Source organism: Benincasa hispida, chromosome 4 (assembly GCF_009727055.1).
Source record: "Benincasa hispida cultivar B227 chromosome 4, ASM972705v1, whole genome shotgun sequence".
NCBI classification, from domain to species: domain Eukaryota; kingdom Viridiplantae; phylum Streptophyta; class Magnoliopsida; order Cucurbitales; family Cucurbitaceae; genus Benincasa; species Benincasa hispida.
Window position 1 is genome coordinate 42,193,183 of NC_052352.1, and position 19,370 is coordinate 42,212,552.

General features: G+C 32.1%; 1 protein-coding gene across 1 annotated transcript; it reads left to right on the plus strand.

Annotated features, from left to right (window-relative positions):
• The first annotated feature begins 8,479 nt into the window (after positions 1-8,479).
• On the plus strand, positions 8,480-14,604 carry LOC120075573. The gene is made up of 6 exons (XM_039029100.1): positions 8,480-8,637; positions 8,743-8,821; positions 9,642-9,762; positions 9,849-10,273; positions 12,223-12,565; positions 13,219-14,604. The coding sequence occupies exons 2-6, from the start codon at positions 8,787-8,789 to the stop codon at positions 14,305-14,307; spliced, it is 2,013 nt and encodes a 670-aa protein (XP_038885028.1). The 5' UTR covers positions 8,480-8,637; positions 8,743-8,786; the 3' UTR covers positions 14,308-14,604.
• The last annotated feature ends 4,766 nt before the right edge of the window (positions 14,605-19,370 follow it).

Here is a 19,370-nt window from a genome sequence, read left to right on the forward strand (position 1 = left end):
TATATATACACATATATAGAAACTAACTTGATATATATATATATATTACTATATGTTATATGATATATAATATGTAACATCCCGAATTTCAGAAAAATTTAAGTTAATTATCTAAAATTATTGAGTTTAAATTTCTCTTTCATTTGAAAATTTTGGGTTAAATTGAAATAATTGAAAAATTTTTATTGATTAAATTGAATTTAATTGATTAGATATTCGAATTGATTATCTTGAAAATATTGAATTTTGTTTTCCTTTGATTTTGGATTTTATGGCCAACTTAAAAAAAAATTAAAGAGATAATTAATTAATTTAAATATTTGGAATAATTTAATTTGTATGGATTTTATGCCTTTTAATTTTGGTTTTTGAAGTCTAAATTAAGATAATTTGAAAAGTTAATTGATTTATAAATTTAATAGAATCTTTGGAGATTTTGGAGATATTGTGATAAAATATTTTATTTATCTTTTAAAAATTTGAAAAAAAAAATAAAAGATTTGAGATTTTTTCGAAATTAAATGAGAGTGAAAAGAGGCAAAAAAAAAATAGTGAGAAAGCAATTCGGTTTTTGAGCACAGCTTTCACAAAATTGTCAAGTACCTAAGTTTGAACCGTTGGATCGTGCTCAAATTTAGTCAGTCTGTTCGAGACATATGGAGTTTCATTTTGAACGGTTGGATCGTTGTTTGAAGCTATGGTTTGTTTGTAATTGCTGCTGAATAAAATCTGTAAAACTAGAAATTCCCCTTCCCTCCCACTCTCGCAAACCCTCCTCATGCAAGACTCTCGCTACCAGCCGCTAGCCTAAACAATTTATGCCGTCCGACAGCAACACTCGTTGCCTATCCCGTTGCCTATCTATAGTATCCACGAGCCGACACGCCATCTACTGCCCCGATCTTTGCCGGAATCTTGAAAAAAACCTTGGGTTAGACTTATTTTCCTTATAATTTGGGAGGTGAAATTCACCCATTTGATTTTGGGTTATGATTTTGGGTTAAATTAGTAATCCCTCTTTGGTGTGAAACTTAGTTTCAAGATTTGGAAGTGTTAAGGCATTGACCTTCAAGCTAGAGACTATTTTGTTTTGTAGAAAATTGGTGAAGATTGGTAAGTTTTGTAAGTTGTTGGATGATTATTCTTTTGGATTGAGAGTAATAGTGGAAAATTAAGTTATTGATTTTGGATTTAATTCTTGATCAGATTGGCTAATTAAATCAAATTTTGGAATTTTTCTTGGACCAAGCCACAACTTTAGGTTGATTCAGGTGTGCTAAAGAAGTTCTAAGGAGATTTTGTTTTGTGTTTTTTACCAAGTTGAGGTAAGTGGTATTATTATCGGTGTCTTTGTGCCAAGCGACCTAGTCTAGAATTATAAAGTTAACTAATAGACTCTTGAAGCATGATTTTGTCATTATGTTTTACTTGTTGCATGACAGTTATAAGTATTATGAGCATGTTCGGATTTCATGTTTGACGGCGAGCCTATGGGCCGTTAGACATGCGTGAGCCGACAGGTTTACGTTCATGTTATTTCCATGTTTGACGGTGTGCCTACGGGTCGCTAGACATGCGTGAGTCGACGGGTTTATGTTCATGTTATTTTCATGTTTGACGGTGTGCCTACGGGCCGTTAGACATGCGTATCAAGGCAAGATAGTACGTCTTTTGGTTTTCCTTTCATCATAAAAAATCGATGTAGTTGTATGAGCCACGAGTTATTTTTCTTTGCTCGTGGATGCATAGTCTGATCCCGGTAATGGGATCACTTACTGAGTATTTTATACTCAACCTTTCTTAATTTATGTTTTTCAAGTAATGATAGGAACAGACGAGCGGGTGACGAGAGGGATCTGTGATCATGCCATATGGGACATGTAAATCGTTTCCGCCCAGTTTATGTTTTCAAGCTATTTAAAAGTTTTGATTTGAAACTCAATGTTAGTCAAAATTTTATTTGTTCAAGTTATTTTTTTTCTTCATTATTTTAGGGGTCCCGAACAAAGGTTTTACTTATTTTAGAAAACTATGTTTATTATTTTAATGAAATTTATTTTCCTCAATGGTCAAAATATTTTGAATGTAAATGTGTAATTATGAGTAACGACCCTTATCAGAGTACTAAAAAGTCGGGTCGTTACATAATATATAACCTATGATTTAATATTGTATCATATACAATATTACCTATAGTTTTAAATCTCTCATCAATGACATTTAATATAAATCCCATTTATATTAAATTTAATTATATGAACCCAATTCATATAATTAATATTTGAATCATATTCAAATATTTATTTCCTCTCAAATAAACTTTATATTATATGTATCAAATACATTATAGTAATTATATCATATAAAATTAAATTTAATTAATTATATCATATATAATTAATTCCCTTAATTAATTTGAACAATTCAAATCAATCCAAATTTGATTCTCATTTAATCCTGTTGAGCTACAGAGAGGACCTCATGGACTTTTGGATTGAAGCTCCAATGGTACTTGAATTACTTAATATTCATTAACTGTCGGTCACTCCACTAAAAACTAACAGCTGCACTCTTCACACTATATATATATATATATATATATATATTTGTATCTGTTGGATATAACCAGTCAACAGGGCGATGACCCTTTACAAATTGCTCATAAGTACAGCTGGATCAAAATTACTGTTTTGCTCCCATAGTTACATCTAACTCCTTAAGTACCATTGATCCCTCTAATAAACAATAAGTCACAGTCCAACTATGACAAAACCTCTTTCGGGTCAGGAGAGGGTGTGACACCATATTGTTCAAGCCCCGGAATCAGCCTGGAGCAATTTATCTACTTACCCCGGGAAAGGAGTGAATTCTTTCTTCTGTAGTTGTGTTCCCAGCTCGTCAATCAAACGAATCTCCAAAATGGTAGGCTTATTGAGTCGACGATCTGACCACTCTCACCCATACAAATCAAAGGACCGCCCTTATAAGCAGGAATTTATAACTCACTCAAGATTCAAGTCATGTCACCTATGGTCATCGTGATGAAATGTAAATCTCAATTATGAGCGGTGTTATATAATAAGACTAGTCATTTCATGGCCTGATCTTATACAAACTTCTTTGTATAGAAGATCCTCGTTTACATGTCTCCACATGAATGATTCGGATCAGATCATTTGTAGCACTTTACAACAATTGTAACATCTACAAAGCGGACCACATTCGTAGTGTCATCAGAATAAGGTATCTAGTCTTATCCATCTACTACAGACCATTTAGGTTATTACTTAAACATGATCCACCTGTATGTTTCTACATACATGTTTAAGCTACAAATGATAACCTTGGATGTTAGTTTATTAGTTTGTGGGTTTAATGCTACTAAATGTCAATTAAAACATCTCATATCTTATTAAATAAATGAAATGTTTGTATGATATAATTACAAACTACAGGACCCTACAAGATTTAAGACATCAACCTCATCATAACATTTGATTTATGATATTATGTGATATACTCAATTGTTTGTTTTGAATACTTTTTGTTTTCATGTAATATATTTCATTATTTATTTGACATATAACTGAGAATAAATATAACTGAGATATTCTGATATGTATATCCTTCTAATTAGGTATCACTTGTGTGTCTGTAATATATTCCCCCAATGTTTGATACATGTGTTATTCTAATGCAATTTTTATATAATGGTCTGACTTATTTAAGTTTGTCTATTATAGTTCATTGTTTATTTTGAGTTTGTTTATATTCATTACTATCTCATATATTTCATAGTTTAGATTCATGGTTATTTTTAAATATACGATAGAACATTCGTCTTAGATGTTTAATAAAAACTCCCGACCAGAAATCACTAATTCTCAATTAATGTGACCGATTCAAATTCAATTTAAAACCTCATGACTTTCAAATAAACAAAGTTATCTACCACAATATATAAATCCCAAATGAACTTAATGTTCAATATATATTAGTGCATATATCATAAAATAGAAAGTCTCAATAAAAAATTGAAAATATATATAGAAAAATCACCCTATATATCAAGAATGAATATATATAAATCACAAATGAACATAATATTTAATATATATTAGTGTATATATCATAAAATAGAAAGTCTCACTAAAATATTTAAAAATATATATCAAGGTGATTTTTCGTTTTTGATATATAAGGTGGTTTTTTGATATATATCGAAAACGAAAAATCATCGTATGACAATATATGTCTACGTAGAAAGCCCTAAAAATGATGTCCAAATATTGTACAAAATGTTTCTAAATACAAGCATACATACGATGAGAGAATAAACACTCTTTTAAGTAGTATGAAAAGCATTTAATTTTTTACAACAATAATCACTCCAAAATTTATTTTTTAGTTTTCAAAGTAACCACTTGATGGTTCTCTAGTCTCTATGATCACCTTCATTTTAGAAATATAGGAACATCAGAGCCTAGTATTAAACATTAATGTCATTTTCATTGTAAGAAGAAACTAAGTTAAATTCAACAAATTTGGCCTATGAACTTTTAATTTGTGTTTAATGAAACTTTTTTTAAAGGAAAAAACTCTATGAACTTTCATTTTTATGCCTAATAAGTTATTCAACTTTAAAAATGTCAAATAAATTTCTCAATTTGTATCTAATAGGCCTAGCGTATTCAAACTTTTTAAAATCAATTAAACTATTACACATCAAATTAAACTTTGTATCTAATAGAACACTAAATTTTTAATTTTTTATCCTATAAATTAGAGAATTTTAAAAAATGTCGAACAAGTCAAGTTAAGGGTCTATTAAACTCAAAATTAAAAGTTAAAAAACTTATTAATTGTAAAATTAAAAGTTTATAGGTTTATTAGACACAAAATAAAATTTTAGAATGTATTTAGAAAATAAATATTTTTTTTTATCAAACCGGACATATCTCAATAGATATATAGATATACTAGAAATCATTAGATTTGTGATTTAAATAAAAAAAAGAAAAAAAAACATATTATTTTTTTTTAAAAAAATAAAATTTATTAACCACAAAGTTATGGAATTAAACTTGCCATTTAACGGGGAAAAAAAGAAGAAGAAAGAAAAAAGAAAGAAAGAAAGAAGTATTGCGTTTGGCCTTTCTCATGGATTCATTTTATAATAAATTGAAAACAACAAAATAAATAATTTACCCCAAAAGCCCACATCCAACGTGATAATTGGAGTGAAAATGGACAAAAATAAATTATTAAATACTTAGACTATATAACAAAATATCTCTCACATAGTAGACAGAGACCTACGAAATAAAATATGATTATATTAAATTAAGGCAAGAAATATAATCCTACTATAAAAAATCAAATAAAATTTCTATTAAAATAATCTTATCAGAGAAAACAAAGCTTAATTAAGCTTTGTATGTATTAGTAGTTACGAAGTATGTGGTTCAAACTTCAAGTCTTGAATATCTATTTTATTTAAATGTCTCATGTGATTAAAAATAAAGAAATAATAAATAAAAATAATTAAGTGAATGTCTCATTTGATTAAAAATAAAAAATTACAAATAAAAACAATTAAACTCAGCATTGTAAAATTATCTGAAAAAGGAAAAACTAAAATTTAGCAACCCACCACCATAGGAAAAAAACCACTATTGATCGAGAAATTTTGAAATTACCACGTCATTTGCTAAATCAATGACGAAATTCCAAATAATTGAATTTGAGACTAATTAGTAGTTGACATGTGTCCCAAATTGAAGTAGAAGATATAAATTGGCGAATTCCGATAATGTATGTGTTTCCTTCATGACTGTTGGTTTGAATAAAATTAATTCGGATCAATTTGATATTATTATTTAGGCTAAAAGTCTAATTGAGTCCAAAAATAGGCTTAATTTGACTAAGTGTCCAAATCCAATTAGTTGGGTCCAAAAGCCAAGTCCATGGACCAACCAAGTCTAAGCACACGAAAACCACATGAGAACTCTATAAATAGAGAAGTTCTCGTGGAAGTCAACAATTTTACACTTCAAAAAGTCTAAAGAATTACATAAAGATTCTCTAACTCCTGAAGTTGTATATTTCTTGAAGACACAATTGTCCTGAAGTTGTATATTCACTTTTAGTCCTTATACTTTTTAGAAATAATAACTATTTTCATGTCATAAAATACAATACATAAATATGTTTCTAAATTTTATGGTAGAAATGACAACAGATTATACAATGTTTTTTTTTGTAAAGAAAAATCAACAATAAATTAATAATAGATACTAAATTTAAGATTTATTAAACATACCTAAACTAAAATTGGATATTTGAAAGTAAATACTAAATAGACCAAAATTAAACAATTTCAAACTATCAGACAAAATTGATGTGGTGTTTTGTTTCAGCTTAAAGTTTTTTTTTAAAAAAAAAGGTTATAGTGTTTGGTAAATAAATACAACGTTTTATTTTAGATATTCAACCCATGAAAATTAGAAAATAGATTTGATTAGATGAGAAATAAACAGATAGATGAAATAAATTTTATTTTTGAAGTATAAAATTGAAAACTAAATATTCATTACAAACTCTACCCAATTTTAGGAGAATCTAAAAATTGATAGGATACTATTTTTTTTAAAGTGAATTTTACTTGTTTTTAAAAATGATTTTAACAGATTTAATTTTAATTTCTTTTATCAAACGCAAAACACATTTATGGGGTGTTTGACTCACCAACATTAGTTGAGTTGAGTTGGTATATTATACCAACTCATTGTTTGGCCCACTAACTTTAAATGTTAGTGGAGTTGAGTTGGTATATTTTACCAACTTACCCAACTCTCCTTTCTTTTCATATTTTCAATGGCTCCACATATCAACTACTATCACACTTCAAAACTAACTTCGAGCTCCGACAACCACCTCTCCGGACTCTGACAACCACCTCAACACCAATGACCAACTCTAGGCTCCGACAACCACCTCCAATGACAATTCCGGCGACGAAATTCAGACTCCGACAACCACCTCTAATGACAATTTCGACAACCAACTCCGAGCTCCGACAACCTTCGTGACCAACTTCGACAATCAATTCTGGCCTTCGATAACTACCTTCTGGCCTCCGAAAACCACCTTCGGTGATCCAATTCCAATGACCAACTTCACGCTACCAACTTCGATGACCAATTGGCTTCAACAACAAACTCTGATAACCAACTCTAACAACCACCTTTGTAGGCCCCCGATAACCACATTCGATTATAAACTCTGATAAAAATCACCTTCGATGACCACCTTTGAGCGAACAACTCAGATGACTAACTCGAGACTTTGACGACAAACTCCGAAAACTAACTTTAATACCATCTTCATGCGACTAACTTCGGGCTCCAACAATCACCTCCGACTACAATCTCCACGAAAATCATTTCGATGATCAACTTCGACGACCACTTTCGTCCGACCAACTTTGGGATTCGAAAACCACATCTGATGACAAACTTCAACAACCAACTCCAATACACCTTCACATGACCAACTTCAGGCTTCGACAACCACATCTGACTACAAACTCCAGCAAAAATCATTTTCGATAATCAACTTCGACAATCATTTCTAACTACTATAAGACTGACGACTATTAAAGTATATTGTAGGGTTGTTGATTATATAAAAATATTATTTTATCTACATTAAGTGCAATATTTATATATAATAAATTCACATATCAAATGAGTGTTAAGAATATTTAGACGAAAAGTATGTATGTAGTTGTAACATATAAAAAAAACCACAAAATGAAAAAAAAAATTAATGGAATATTTTCCGACAAAAATTAGTGAAAAATAAAGATTTTTTATCTGATGATCCTCAAAATTTAGAGAAAATGAGAGTGAAACTGTTGAAGAAATGTGGTGACATTCCATTAGTTGTTACGATGATGGGGGAGATTTAATTAAAAAAAAACATGACATAGTAAAAATATAGAGTAATAATAGAAAGAAAAAGAAAAAGAAGAAAAATTAGCAACAATAAAAAATTTTGATTTCGCTTTAGATTTATAGAATTATTGAAAAAAAAATTCAAAACAAAAATAGTAATTATAAAAACATATTATTTAGACTTAAAAAAACTATATTAAATACTCAGACCTATGAATTTAACAATGCACCTTAAATACAGACATATGAACTCAGAACAAATAATTTTACACCTCAAACACAAATATATGAACTCACAGATATATAAAATCTTAGACATCCTATCTCAACTCAACAAGACTCCTTAAGATTTTTCTATAATCGTGAATTGTATTATATCTCCTCTAAAAGCAATTTAGTACCATATTGTAATTTGTTAAAGTTATGGGGTAGAAATTGCAAAATGGTTAAAAATGTTAGTATTTTACTGCAACGGTATTAATATTGCTTGAATTACAAGAGGACATTATGTTAATCGAATCGGACCCAAAACATTCACGATTGCAGTTGATTTATTGGTCCCATCTCATCTTTGTTTGTTCATATGGTCATGGAAATGGAATTTCTCTTCTATTCTCACCTCCTACCCTCATACTGAAACTAAAGTCTCCCTTAGGGTTCATGGAAGCTTCATTCTGAGGTCATCATGGCTTTTCTTAATCTTCATCTCTTCTTCCTATTTCCTCAAATTCTCTCATTTCTTTTTCTGCTCAATTCATCTTATTCTTCTATTCTCTCTACGTAGATACTGGAGAAGTTCGAGGTTGAAGCTGTTTTTATCAATTGATAATGGAGAATCCTGATCAGGATCAGCAAGATCCGAGGTATGACTCATCTGGGTCTCTTTAATTTTTGTAGTTCTTGTGATTTTGGCTCCAGTTTTCAGTGATTGAAGTGATTTTAGTTCGTGGGTAGTTTCTGTTTTGTCGTCTGAGCTTGTGTAATCCTGCGATTGGTGGAATTGGTCTTGAACAAAGTGCCTAAGATTTAGGAGATTTTAAGTAACTTTATTATTTATGATTATGGAGTGGGAATTACTTGTTTTTCGTCCTCCAGAGTTGAGTAATCGAATTTTGTTTTTGTGGTTTAATTTGCTTAATATCAATGTTGGGGCAGGTGTAGACCGCTGTGCATAGGAAAATTTTCATGCCTTATTTTTGGATTCAACTTTTCAGTTTTCTTACTCATTTTTTATATTTTCTTTTCTTTGTTTCTGTGTTTTTTTCCCATAAATATACCTTCCCGTTGCTTTAGTGATACGATCGAGACGTTTTAGCTCTTTAAGTATGTAAACGGCTCTGTCTCAAAGCTAAAGATTAGGAGAAAGTTCTTGGATGAATATTGACATACGGACAAGAGAAATGGAACTTGAGGTTTCTATTTAGTTTTAGATCGGATGCAACTTCTTTAAATTAATGTTTAAAAGCATCACAAAATTTTATGGGTTATTGTGAAAACGAACTGTACTCAACACTCCGGTCTGGTTGTATGTTTGGTTATGATTAAATGTTGAAGTGTGCCTGTGATTGAAGTTGAGCAATAAATAGTTTACATCCTTTACTTTCTCAGCCTTTTTTTTTCTCCCCTCCTTGTTGCCTTTCTCTCTCTGGTTTTTGTGTGTTTTAATGATCATTGGTGTATCAGGAGTGTTCCTGGTGCGGAGGACACAACTGCAATGACTATTGAGTTTCTTCGTGCTCGACTTCTATCAGAACGATCTGTTTCAAAAAGTGCAAGACAGAGAGCTGATGAACTAGCAAAACGAGTTCAGTGTTTGTTTATTATTTTTGTTGGTTTTGTGTGGCTTCTATCTCATGTGTTTGATCTGGAAATATATTTTGTTTACTATAGGTTGCAGAACTGGAGGAGCAGCTAAAGATCGTGTCTCTTCAAAGAAAGATGGCTGAAAAGGCCACAGCAGATGTACTTGCCATTTTAGAAGATAATGGTGCTAGTGATATTTCTGAGACATTTGATTCAAACTCTGATCGTGAAACTGAATCAAAAGTTGAGGATGGCCCTGCTAGGGAGGGCGTGAACTCCAGTTCAATACAAAGGAGAAATGGACATGAAGAATATTCAGGTTTTGATATCGATACTTCTCCAGTGCTAGGCGGAAGCCTGTCTTGGAAAGGACGCAATGATTCACCACATACTCGTGAGAAGTACAAAAAGTTTTCTATACGAAGTCGAAGCAGTTTTACTTCGATTAGTTCTTCTTCACCAAAGCACCAACTTGGAAGATCATGCCGCCAGATAAAACGTAAAGATACAAGGTATGCTTAAGCTGTTTGTTTCCTCTATTTATGAAATTTCTGTGGATTTGGCTCATCTATAAGACTGTAGGCTATTGTTCCTGGAGAATAAATGGCATTTTGGAGTGACTATTTCTAATTACCGAAGTAAGATTTTGGATAGATCTGGATTTAGTTATCATAGCCATTCCAATCTCTATATTGACTTCCAATCCTGGAAGGTGTTTGTACATGCAAGGCACAACAGAAAGTGTTTACAAAAAGAATAGCCTGAGTGCGGGAACTCACACAACATAAACAACAATTTTTTAAAAAAGGTCTCAATAAAAATGATTGTGAACAGAAAATGATTACAATCTTTAAAATTCTCCAAAACTTCTATGTTTCCTTAATTCAAGTTAAATAAAGATGGTGATTTCTATAAATTGTAGGAAAAATTACTAAAACTTCCACCAAACTAGCACGTCAAACTTTTAGTTGTTCAACCATACCCTTAAACAAAAAGCAATATTGTAATGTTACACCTTCTGTTAAATTTACTATTATAATTATTGACAATTTTTTTCCTGGTAAAATTTAAAAACTATGAAATCAGAAAAAAAAAAAAAGAAAGAAAGAGAGAGAGAGAGAGAGAGAGAGAGAGAGAGAGAGAGAACTATTTCAGTTAAATATTTCTCCCATTTCTGGTAAAAACTAGGAAGAGCGAGATAACCCATCCTCTTATTTCTTTATTTTCTTGATGTTCTCAGACCACCAATTTAATCAGTTCTTCCTGATCTCTCTCTCAAGTTAATCCATTTGGTTAACCTTAGTATGTTAACTTTTTTCAGTCATTTGACAACAACTTTCATATGTTCTTATGTTGCCCCTTCTCCTACGGGAGGTGGTGTTTAATCCTACAAACCTTTTGAATCTCCTAGCACCAACCTTCATATGTTCTTATGTTTTTCCCCTTCTCTTCGGGAGGTGGTGTTTAATCTGTTAGAGCACCGATCCACAAGGTTAATTCCAGGAGGGGCAAGAAGGGTATTTCACCCTAGACAAATGCTGAGTGGGATGCTAACGCTTGAGTACGGATGGAGGGGGAATGTCGTTATATTGTCTGTTTTACCTTTTGGATAGAGGTCGTTATACTTGAAAAGTGCGTTAGAATTTGCAGGTTCTTTAGGAAGAGGAACCAACCCTCTTTTGAATTAACTGGGGACTATCATAGTAAGCTTTTGTTCTTGGTTGTTGTTATTTGCCTGTTAGCGTTAGACTGTCGTTTGGCTTGTATTTTGCCATTTTGGTTATCTATAGTTAATCTGACTATCAAAGCATAGTCAGGAGTATCCTTACATAATCCTACAAAACTTTTGGATCTCCAAGCACTTTCCTAACGTTCTGCGATGAGCAATAGAACAGGTTATTTGTGGTCACTGTCTCCTGTAAAAAGAAATCTATTTATCATGTGATTAGAGCTGTCTGTTGGATACTTGAATGGAATGGAATAGAGTTTTCGGAGACTCCTTTAAAGGGAGAATAGTGTTAGTTTGGGGATAATTTGAGAAATCTCAACCTTTCTTTTGTGGTATTTTGGAAACAATTTGGAACTGTTACTCTGTTATTCTCTTTGCTTTTTTTGTTTTTGTTTTCTATTTGAATATGCTATAATCCTTGGCTGATGGATGAGATTGTCTGTTCCCTTCTTTTATGTTTTTTCTGGCGCAAGTGTTGCCTCTTATCTCAAAAATGAAAATTTACAATTAATTAAGATATGCAGTACTCATAAGTAATTCTAACAGGTTTACCAAAACCTGTTTGGTTTATCTCATAGGGGCGATAGATGATAGTTGGATTCTTCTACCTTGTCATAGATCCTTAAAGTGTAGTTCAATCATTTGATTAAGTGCCAAAGAGATGATGTTGAGTTTTTTAAGCACTTCTTGAACTTTGCACTTGAAATATTAATTATTATTTATGCATACCAGACCATTAGATGGGGAGCAAGAACTCAAATCTGAGGCACGCGTGGATAGTTCTCAAGAGATACCGTCTACTTGTTCAGAGGACACTCGAAATTACTCTGTAAATGGGCACAATATATTGAGAGATGGCTATGAACTTCCTGAAAAGACACACTCAGGTTCTTCAGGAGTTCACAATAGTGTAGGAAATAAAGATCAAGACCATGATTTAGATGGATATGAAAAAGTGAACGAAATGGAGAAGGCATTGAAATGTCAAGCACAACTCATTGATCAATATGAAGCAATGGAAAAGGCTCAAAGAGAATGGGAAGAGAAGTTCAGAGAAAATAATAACAGTACACCTGTATGTTCTATCAGAAACTGATTACTTGTGACAGTTGACTGTTACTTCCTTTCTTTATATCCATGATCCATGATTTAATTGAGGTTCTTATGAAAGTTCTATTTTGATTATTTCGATGCTAGGACTGTGCATCCCTTTTTCTTATCATCTACCTTATCTGATGAGCACTCTTGGATAGACTGATCTCTTTTTTTCTTCAAGTCTCTCCTGTTCTAGCTAGATAAGTTCTGTGAATATTAGTAATGCCCACCCTTTTCTTTTATCTAGTAAGAAGCACCAGTTCATTGGCGAACATGAATTTTCTTATATCATGAAGATAGAATTTAATCCTCAATAGAGTATGAATTAGGAAATCTGTGAGATTACATAAGGATTGTTTTCTTTGTTTTTGTAACCAAAAAAAAAAAAGGGAAGTCGTTGGCCATGTCTTTTATTGCACTGACAATCAGTTATACAGTCAATTCTGTTAACATGTCTTTGCACCAGACCTTGATTTTGTAGTCTTTCTCCTTGTACTCTGTAAATGTTGGAACATTGTCGGCTGGTAGCTGGGGGCAATTTGTCCTCTGGTTTTGAGCAAATTACATTGTTGTATGCACCTTGGCAGTTTCTTTAACAACTTATTCTTCTCTCTTGGTTCATTGCTTGTGCAGGATTCTTGTGACCCTGGAAACCACTCAGATATCACCGAGGAAAGGGATGAGATGAGGGCTCAAGCCCCAAATTTGTCAAATAATGCTTTTCTTGCAAATGAGGCAAAATCACAGGTTGCAGTCGATTGTGTCATTAGAGATTTGTCCCAAGCTCAAACCAATGGGCTTGGCCCATCTATGTGTGCTGATGTGGAAGACTTGCAGGATCAGAACACAAACAGCGTTTCTACTTCAAAATCACTTGAAGAATTTACCTTTCCTATGGCTATTGTGAAGCAATACCAAGAAAGCCAAGAAAACAGTGCACAAGAACCTTCATGTACCTCCCACCTCCATCATGGGCTCCCTGAAAGGCCATTGTCATCTCATAGTGGTATCAATTTCTATGACCAAGAAACTCCGTTCAGTAATAATGATCTATATGCATTGGTACCACATGAACCGCCTGCATTAGATGGTGTATTAGAGGCACTTAATCAAGCTAAGCTATCACTAACAAAGAAAATCATCAAATTACCCTCTGTAGAAGGTGAATCAATTGATAAATCCATTGGAGCCCTTTCTGTTCCAAAAGTTGGGGACAGGTTAGAAATCCCTATCGGATGTGCCGGACTCTTCAGACTTCCAACTGATTTTGCTGCTGAAGCTTCTTCACAACCAAACTTCCTAGCTTCAAGTTCTCAGTTAAGATCTTCAACTCATTATCCTGGTGAGGGTGTTGCATTATCTGCAAATCATCAAATTTTCCACAGTCATGAAATGGAGGATGGATCAAGTTTTTTAAGAGAGAGTCGTTTACGCAACAGTGGCTACCGCACTGGTTCAGGTTTTACCCGAGATGGATTTCTGACTCACAATGTTCATGAGAATAGATGGAAAAATCCAGGTCAGAAGCATCATTTCGACCAATACTTTGATGCAGTTCAACCCTCTCCCTATGTACACAACTATCCATCACGTCCAGTATCTTCGAGCATACACCCCAATGATAGTTTTTTAAGAACTTTTCCTGGTCGGACTATTGAAATGCCTCCGACGAACCAATATTCATTTTATGATGATCAATTTAGGCCAAATATGTATAGATAGTTGCATGTAGTTATAAGTATATAGATATGTGATACATTCTTCAGGTTCCAGGAGAGCTGTTTTTCTTCTGCAACAATAGATTCATGTGCCTTGGAAGACCATTTCTACATTCTCTTGGTTTTTGCAAACTTGCTGGAAGGAAATTGGCCTTGGAGAAGGAGATTTGACCTTGTATCATACTGTAAGTGTGTAATATTATTGTTATCTGTCCTGTAACTTGAGGTTGTTCTGCCTAGACATCAGTTTATCTTCAACTTTCCATATATAAATAAACTGTTGGATATTTTGAATCCTACACTCATTTGGGTTGACCTTTCAGGATTAGTTCATATCAAAAGCTCAAAACAAGTGTTTGCTTAAACGCCATCAGAATTTCATGAATTCCTAAGATTCTGTAGTAAATTGCTTCATTTTTACTTTTTATAGTAATTTTTTTCCATATAAGGGAGGCTGTTTTCCTTTTTTGGTCGCCTTTTTTTTTCTTCCTTTTCCTGGAAGAGAGGGATCTGTATCTTTATTGGGATACCTCCTAACTCCACTAAAACACTAATAATATATATATATATATAAATGTATATTGCAGGATTCAAAGAAGTAATATAGCATTTCGAGAATCATCATAGGTTGACCTAGTGGTAAAAAGGGAGACATGGTCTTGATAAGAGGCCATTTGTTTTTGGGAATGTAGATAACCAAAATTTTAGATACCTATAATTATATATACTAGCAATTATAAATATCCGATATTTTTAGATTACCATGTTTGTTTTGTAGCAATATTTTTGTAGATATCTGGAAATATTTTGAGAACTGTGTTTGTTTCATAGGATTTCTATTCAGAGATGTCTTAAATTTACATAATGTTCCAAGAATGCTTTTACGACTATTTATTACTTTATAACTAATTTGATATAATTTGAACATATATAACATATTTGTTTTATCAATTTGAGTTTCATTTAAAATTAATACAATTTATATTATTTTTATATGTTATTTTTCTCAACAAAGTAATAAATCATAATTTAAGATCTTTTATAAAATAAATATTAATTTAAATTTAAATATATTGCTAAAAAATAATAAAAATTATGATATAATTAAAAATATATGATATACATGGATGACAATATTTGTTTTAATTATATAATGCAAATGAAGATTAATATATATATATATATATACGTAAAATAAAATAGAATGACAAAAAAGTAAATTGGGGATGCTTTCAATTCGGAAATATGGAAAATCCATATTTCAGAAGGGCATTCAAAACTCTTCAAAAGATGCCCAGAATCTTCGGATGCCAGGTATTTCACAATACCGCAAAACAAACATGATAATCTAGATGCCTACCCCATGAGAATCTAGGATGTCCACGAAACAAACGGCTCTTAAATAACTAAAAGGTTAGAGGTTCAATTCATGGTGGTCACGTACCTAGGAATTAATTTTCCACAAGTTTCCTTGATACCCAAATGTTGTAGGGTCAGCGGGATGTTCTGTGAGATTAGTCGAGGTGTACGTAAGCTGGTCCGGATACTCACGAATATTAAAAAAAAAAAAAGGCATTTTGAGAGGGTTTTACTTTCCCAAATTTCCACAATGGAAATTCCTTTCAAATGATCCACACCGTCAAGGAACCCAACACACTATCTTTATAACCAAGACACCCCTAGCTTATGACCCTCTATGCCTTAACTATTATTCTATTAATAATCCTAATATATCTTTAACTAGAGCTCTCATAGTTTTCTTCTGAGTGTTCATGACCTACTTTCTCGATATTTATAGAGGCGTCGCCCGCCTAACAAGAGTTTTAAGTTTTCAAATTTTTAGTTGGGAGTCTCAAACCCATTTTAGGTTTTCTTGAGTGATTCGTGTCTCAAGCGTCGAGTTACCATTGATCAATTAATCCGCACACCAAGTTATTAGCATTTTTTATTTGGAAGCATAAATCCATTCGAAGTCCTTACCTGATATCTTGGGAGCATTAGTTTATTCTTTATATCTATTTCTTTAGGAATAAAACAATAACCATTTTATTGTCCTAAAATTGAGATATTGATATTTACGTAGATTGAACTTGTTTCTAACCCTTAAAGTGGGGTCATATTGTTTTAGGTTTGAAACTCAATTGGATATTTTATTTTATTTTTTTAAAAAAATTAGAGGTAAAGAGATTTGAACCACAAATCTTATGATTCTTAGCATATATTTGAACCATGCTCGATTTCATATTGGACATTTCAATTTATGCTTAGTAAGAGGACACTCAAGTGGTGTAGTGCTGTCATGGAAAGGATCTTTTATACATTCTGATCATTGCCTGTCATTAATTGTTTCCAAAAATATAAACAGTAAAACAAAGCACTAATTGACATTGACATTTGAAAACATTCATCCAAGATATTTTGGACAAATCAATATGATATTATATCATGATCCATTGGATAACTTACGTATCTTTAAATATCTATTTGTTTTCTACCTTGGCAAAGATGTTTTATGTGGTGGGGTAGGTACCACCAAAAGTGTCATTTTCTTTGTAATTTCTCTATTTCTATTTTTATAAGAGGTAAAATTCTTTCCCATTTAAAGGAACACATGTCACTCTCTTTTAATTTTATAAGAGGTAAAATATGAGAATTTAAATCGCTCATGTTGATTGAAAGTATTTACCTTAAAAAATTGAATTATGATTATATTAATTGAAACATGTTTTTGTTATTATGCTTTCACTTCTATTAGACATATATATATATATATATATATATTTTGTTGTTCGATGCTTTTTTAAAAGAGAGAAAATTATTCGGTCTTTCATTTGTTTTCTTAACACATTCTTACATATAGTTTAGAAAATAAATATATTGAAGGTTAAAAACACTTTTGGTCTTATATTTTCGTTGATATTTAATCTATGAATTTTTAGCTTAGATAATAATTTAGTTCATAATTTAAGTATGTAATAAATTCGTCCCTATAGTTTAAAATTTTTAACAATTGATATTCACAGTGGAAAATTTCATTGAAGCTAAATGTCGATTTTTATTAGGTAATGATTTTATGTATGTGGTTTACAAATGTAATTGGTTTCGTATCAATTTATTTATTAGAATACATATGAAACTCCATTAAATCATAACAACATTTTTCACAAAGAAATGGAAAATTGTCCAAAATAACCCATTTAGTTTTCACATTTAAAAAATAGCACGTTTTCTGAAATCTTATAGAATTGTTTTTTCTCAAACCTTCTCAGGCGAGATCAGGCTCGAGATTGTGTTAATTTTGTTAATTTTTGAATATCAAATTCGATTGATAGGAAAGGAATTTTAAGAATATGCCCTCAGTAATATAAAAATAACATTATTATTATAATAACCATTTTTTTTGGGAAAGAGATGATTGGCTTGCTCAACAAGTTTCCTAAACGTGACCAAAATTTTCCCTAATGTTTGGCAGTCCTCAAAACTCTCAGGTCTCATCTTTTTGTACACATTCAAGAAAAATAAGGTAAATGTAGCAATATTGTCTTTTGTAAATTTATTATAGTTGTTATTTGCATGCTATTAAGGGCAATAATTTATGTTTTCGTGGTTGTTTACGCATTCTCGATGGAAATTCAATAATCTCAATCGCGATTGAGTATAGTTCCACCGACATTCAGCGTAGGGTTTGAAATCCCGGGCGAGATATTTATATAGTTGTACTGAAATTATGCAATATCCCGAGATTTTGACTGAATTTATTAAGTTTGTTGAACCTGTATATGATTTTTTTCACGGATACCTTGTATATTTGTTTGTTTTGGGGGGTGAATGGAAGGAGGATGAGAAAGAATACATAGGGGGTCAGTTGAAAGAGTTGGTTGTTGACGTCGGAATACAGTATGAGGAATTTTTACGGGAAATATATAGAATTAGTGGGATTAAATCTATTGAGTTTGAATTGGTTATAAGGTGTTTGTACAATGTTAGGCCGAATGTATCTGCCTTTGTGATTAGTAATCAAGAAGATTTTCATTTTTTTTTGACTGGTGACGATGTTTCTCAAGTGGCCCTTTTAGTATCGAAGTTACCAGTAGTAGTCCATAAACCTAGGAGTATGATACCATCATATCCAGTTCAAAATGTTCCAACATTCGCATTCAAACTTGAGTTTATTCCTGAATACAATACGGTTTCCAATGAGGTGCAACCATTAAGTCCATTGAATAATAATGTATGTCCGTTATATTTGGGAGACGATACGAATGAGTTGTTGAATATAGAATATGTGGACCTATTTGAGAATGCTGTTAACGATGTGTCTGTGTTTGAAGTGGACATGTCAGTGGATTATGATGTCGACGTTAAATGTGGCAGATATAGATATGTCTGAGGCAGTTATTAATGTTGATCATGTGGTAGAGTCAATGATGAATGTAGAATCAAGGATTGAGAGAGGACCTTTTGGTGATAGCAACTCGACAACTGACAGTGAGCATTGTGCAGATTTAGTAGGAAGTGGTGAACATTGTGTCAGCCGTAACAAGAGGAAGTGTATCAAAAAATTAATGGCGAGCACTATAGTCGTCTCATCCGAGTCTACTATAGAAGATGTCCATCTGATGTCAAAATATCCAACATACGATCAAAGTAGGTCTTCTTCTCATCGGTTAAAACGAGGTCAGTTATACGAGCTTGGATGTAAACAACAAGATCAAATTTAGAATGCTGAAAACTATATCATCATATGGAACTTAATGAAGTACGACTTACCACTTAAGACCCAAAAACCTATAAATGAATCACCTTTGCTCCAGGTGAATATGTGCAACTCCATCGCATGATGCGCGATATTGTATCAGTTGAAACCCTATTCGCTACCTGTCCGCTAAGGGACGAAACTATCTTGTACGCCCAAACCCAATTCAAAAAATAAACACCTCTAATAAGTACATGATTAAGTTAAAGTATCAATAACAATTAAGATTAAACAAACATGGAAAGAGAACCGGAATCCGTACAAGTTGTATGACTCAGGTGACTTACTATTCACGGGCTTCATTTTGTACA

Coding starts and splice junctions, on each gene's coding strand:
- LOC120075573 (XM_039029100.1), top strand. CDS start 8,787: ATGGAGAATCCTGATCAGGATCAGCAAGATCCGAG. Junction 8,822..9,641: donor CAGGATCAGCAAGATCCGAG/GTATGACTCATC, acceptor TTGGTGTATCAG/GAGTGTTCCTGGTGCGGAGG. Junction 12,566..13,218: donor AAAATAATAACAGTACACCT/GTATGTTCTATC, acceptor TTGCTTGTGCAG/GATTCTTGTGACCCTGGAAA.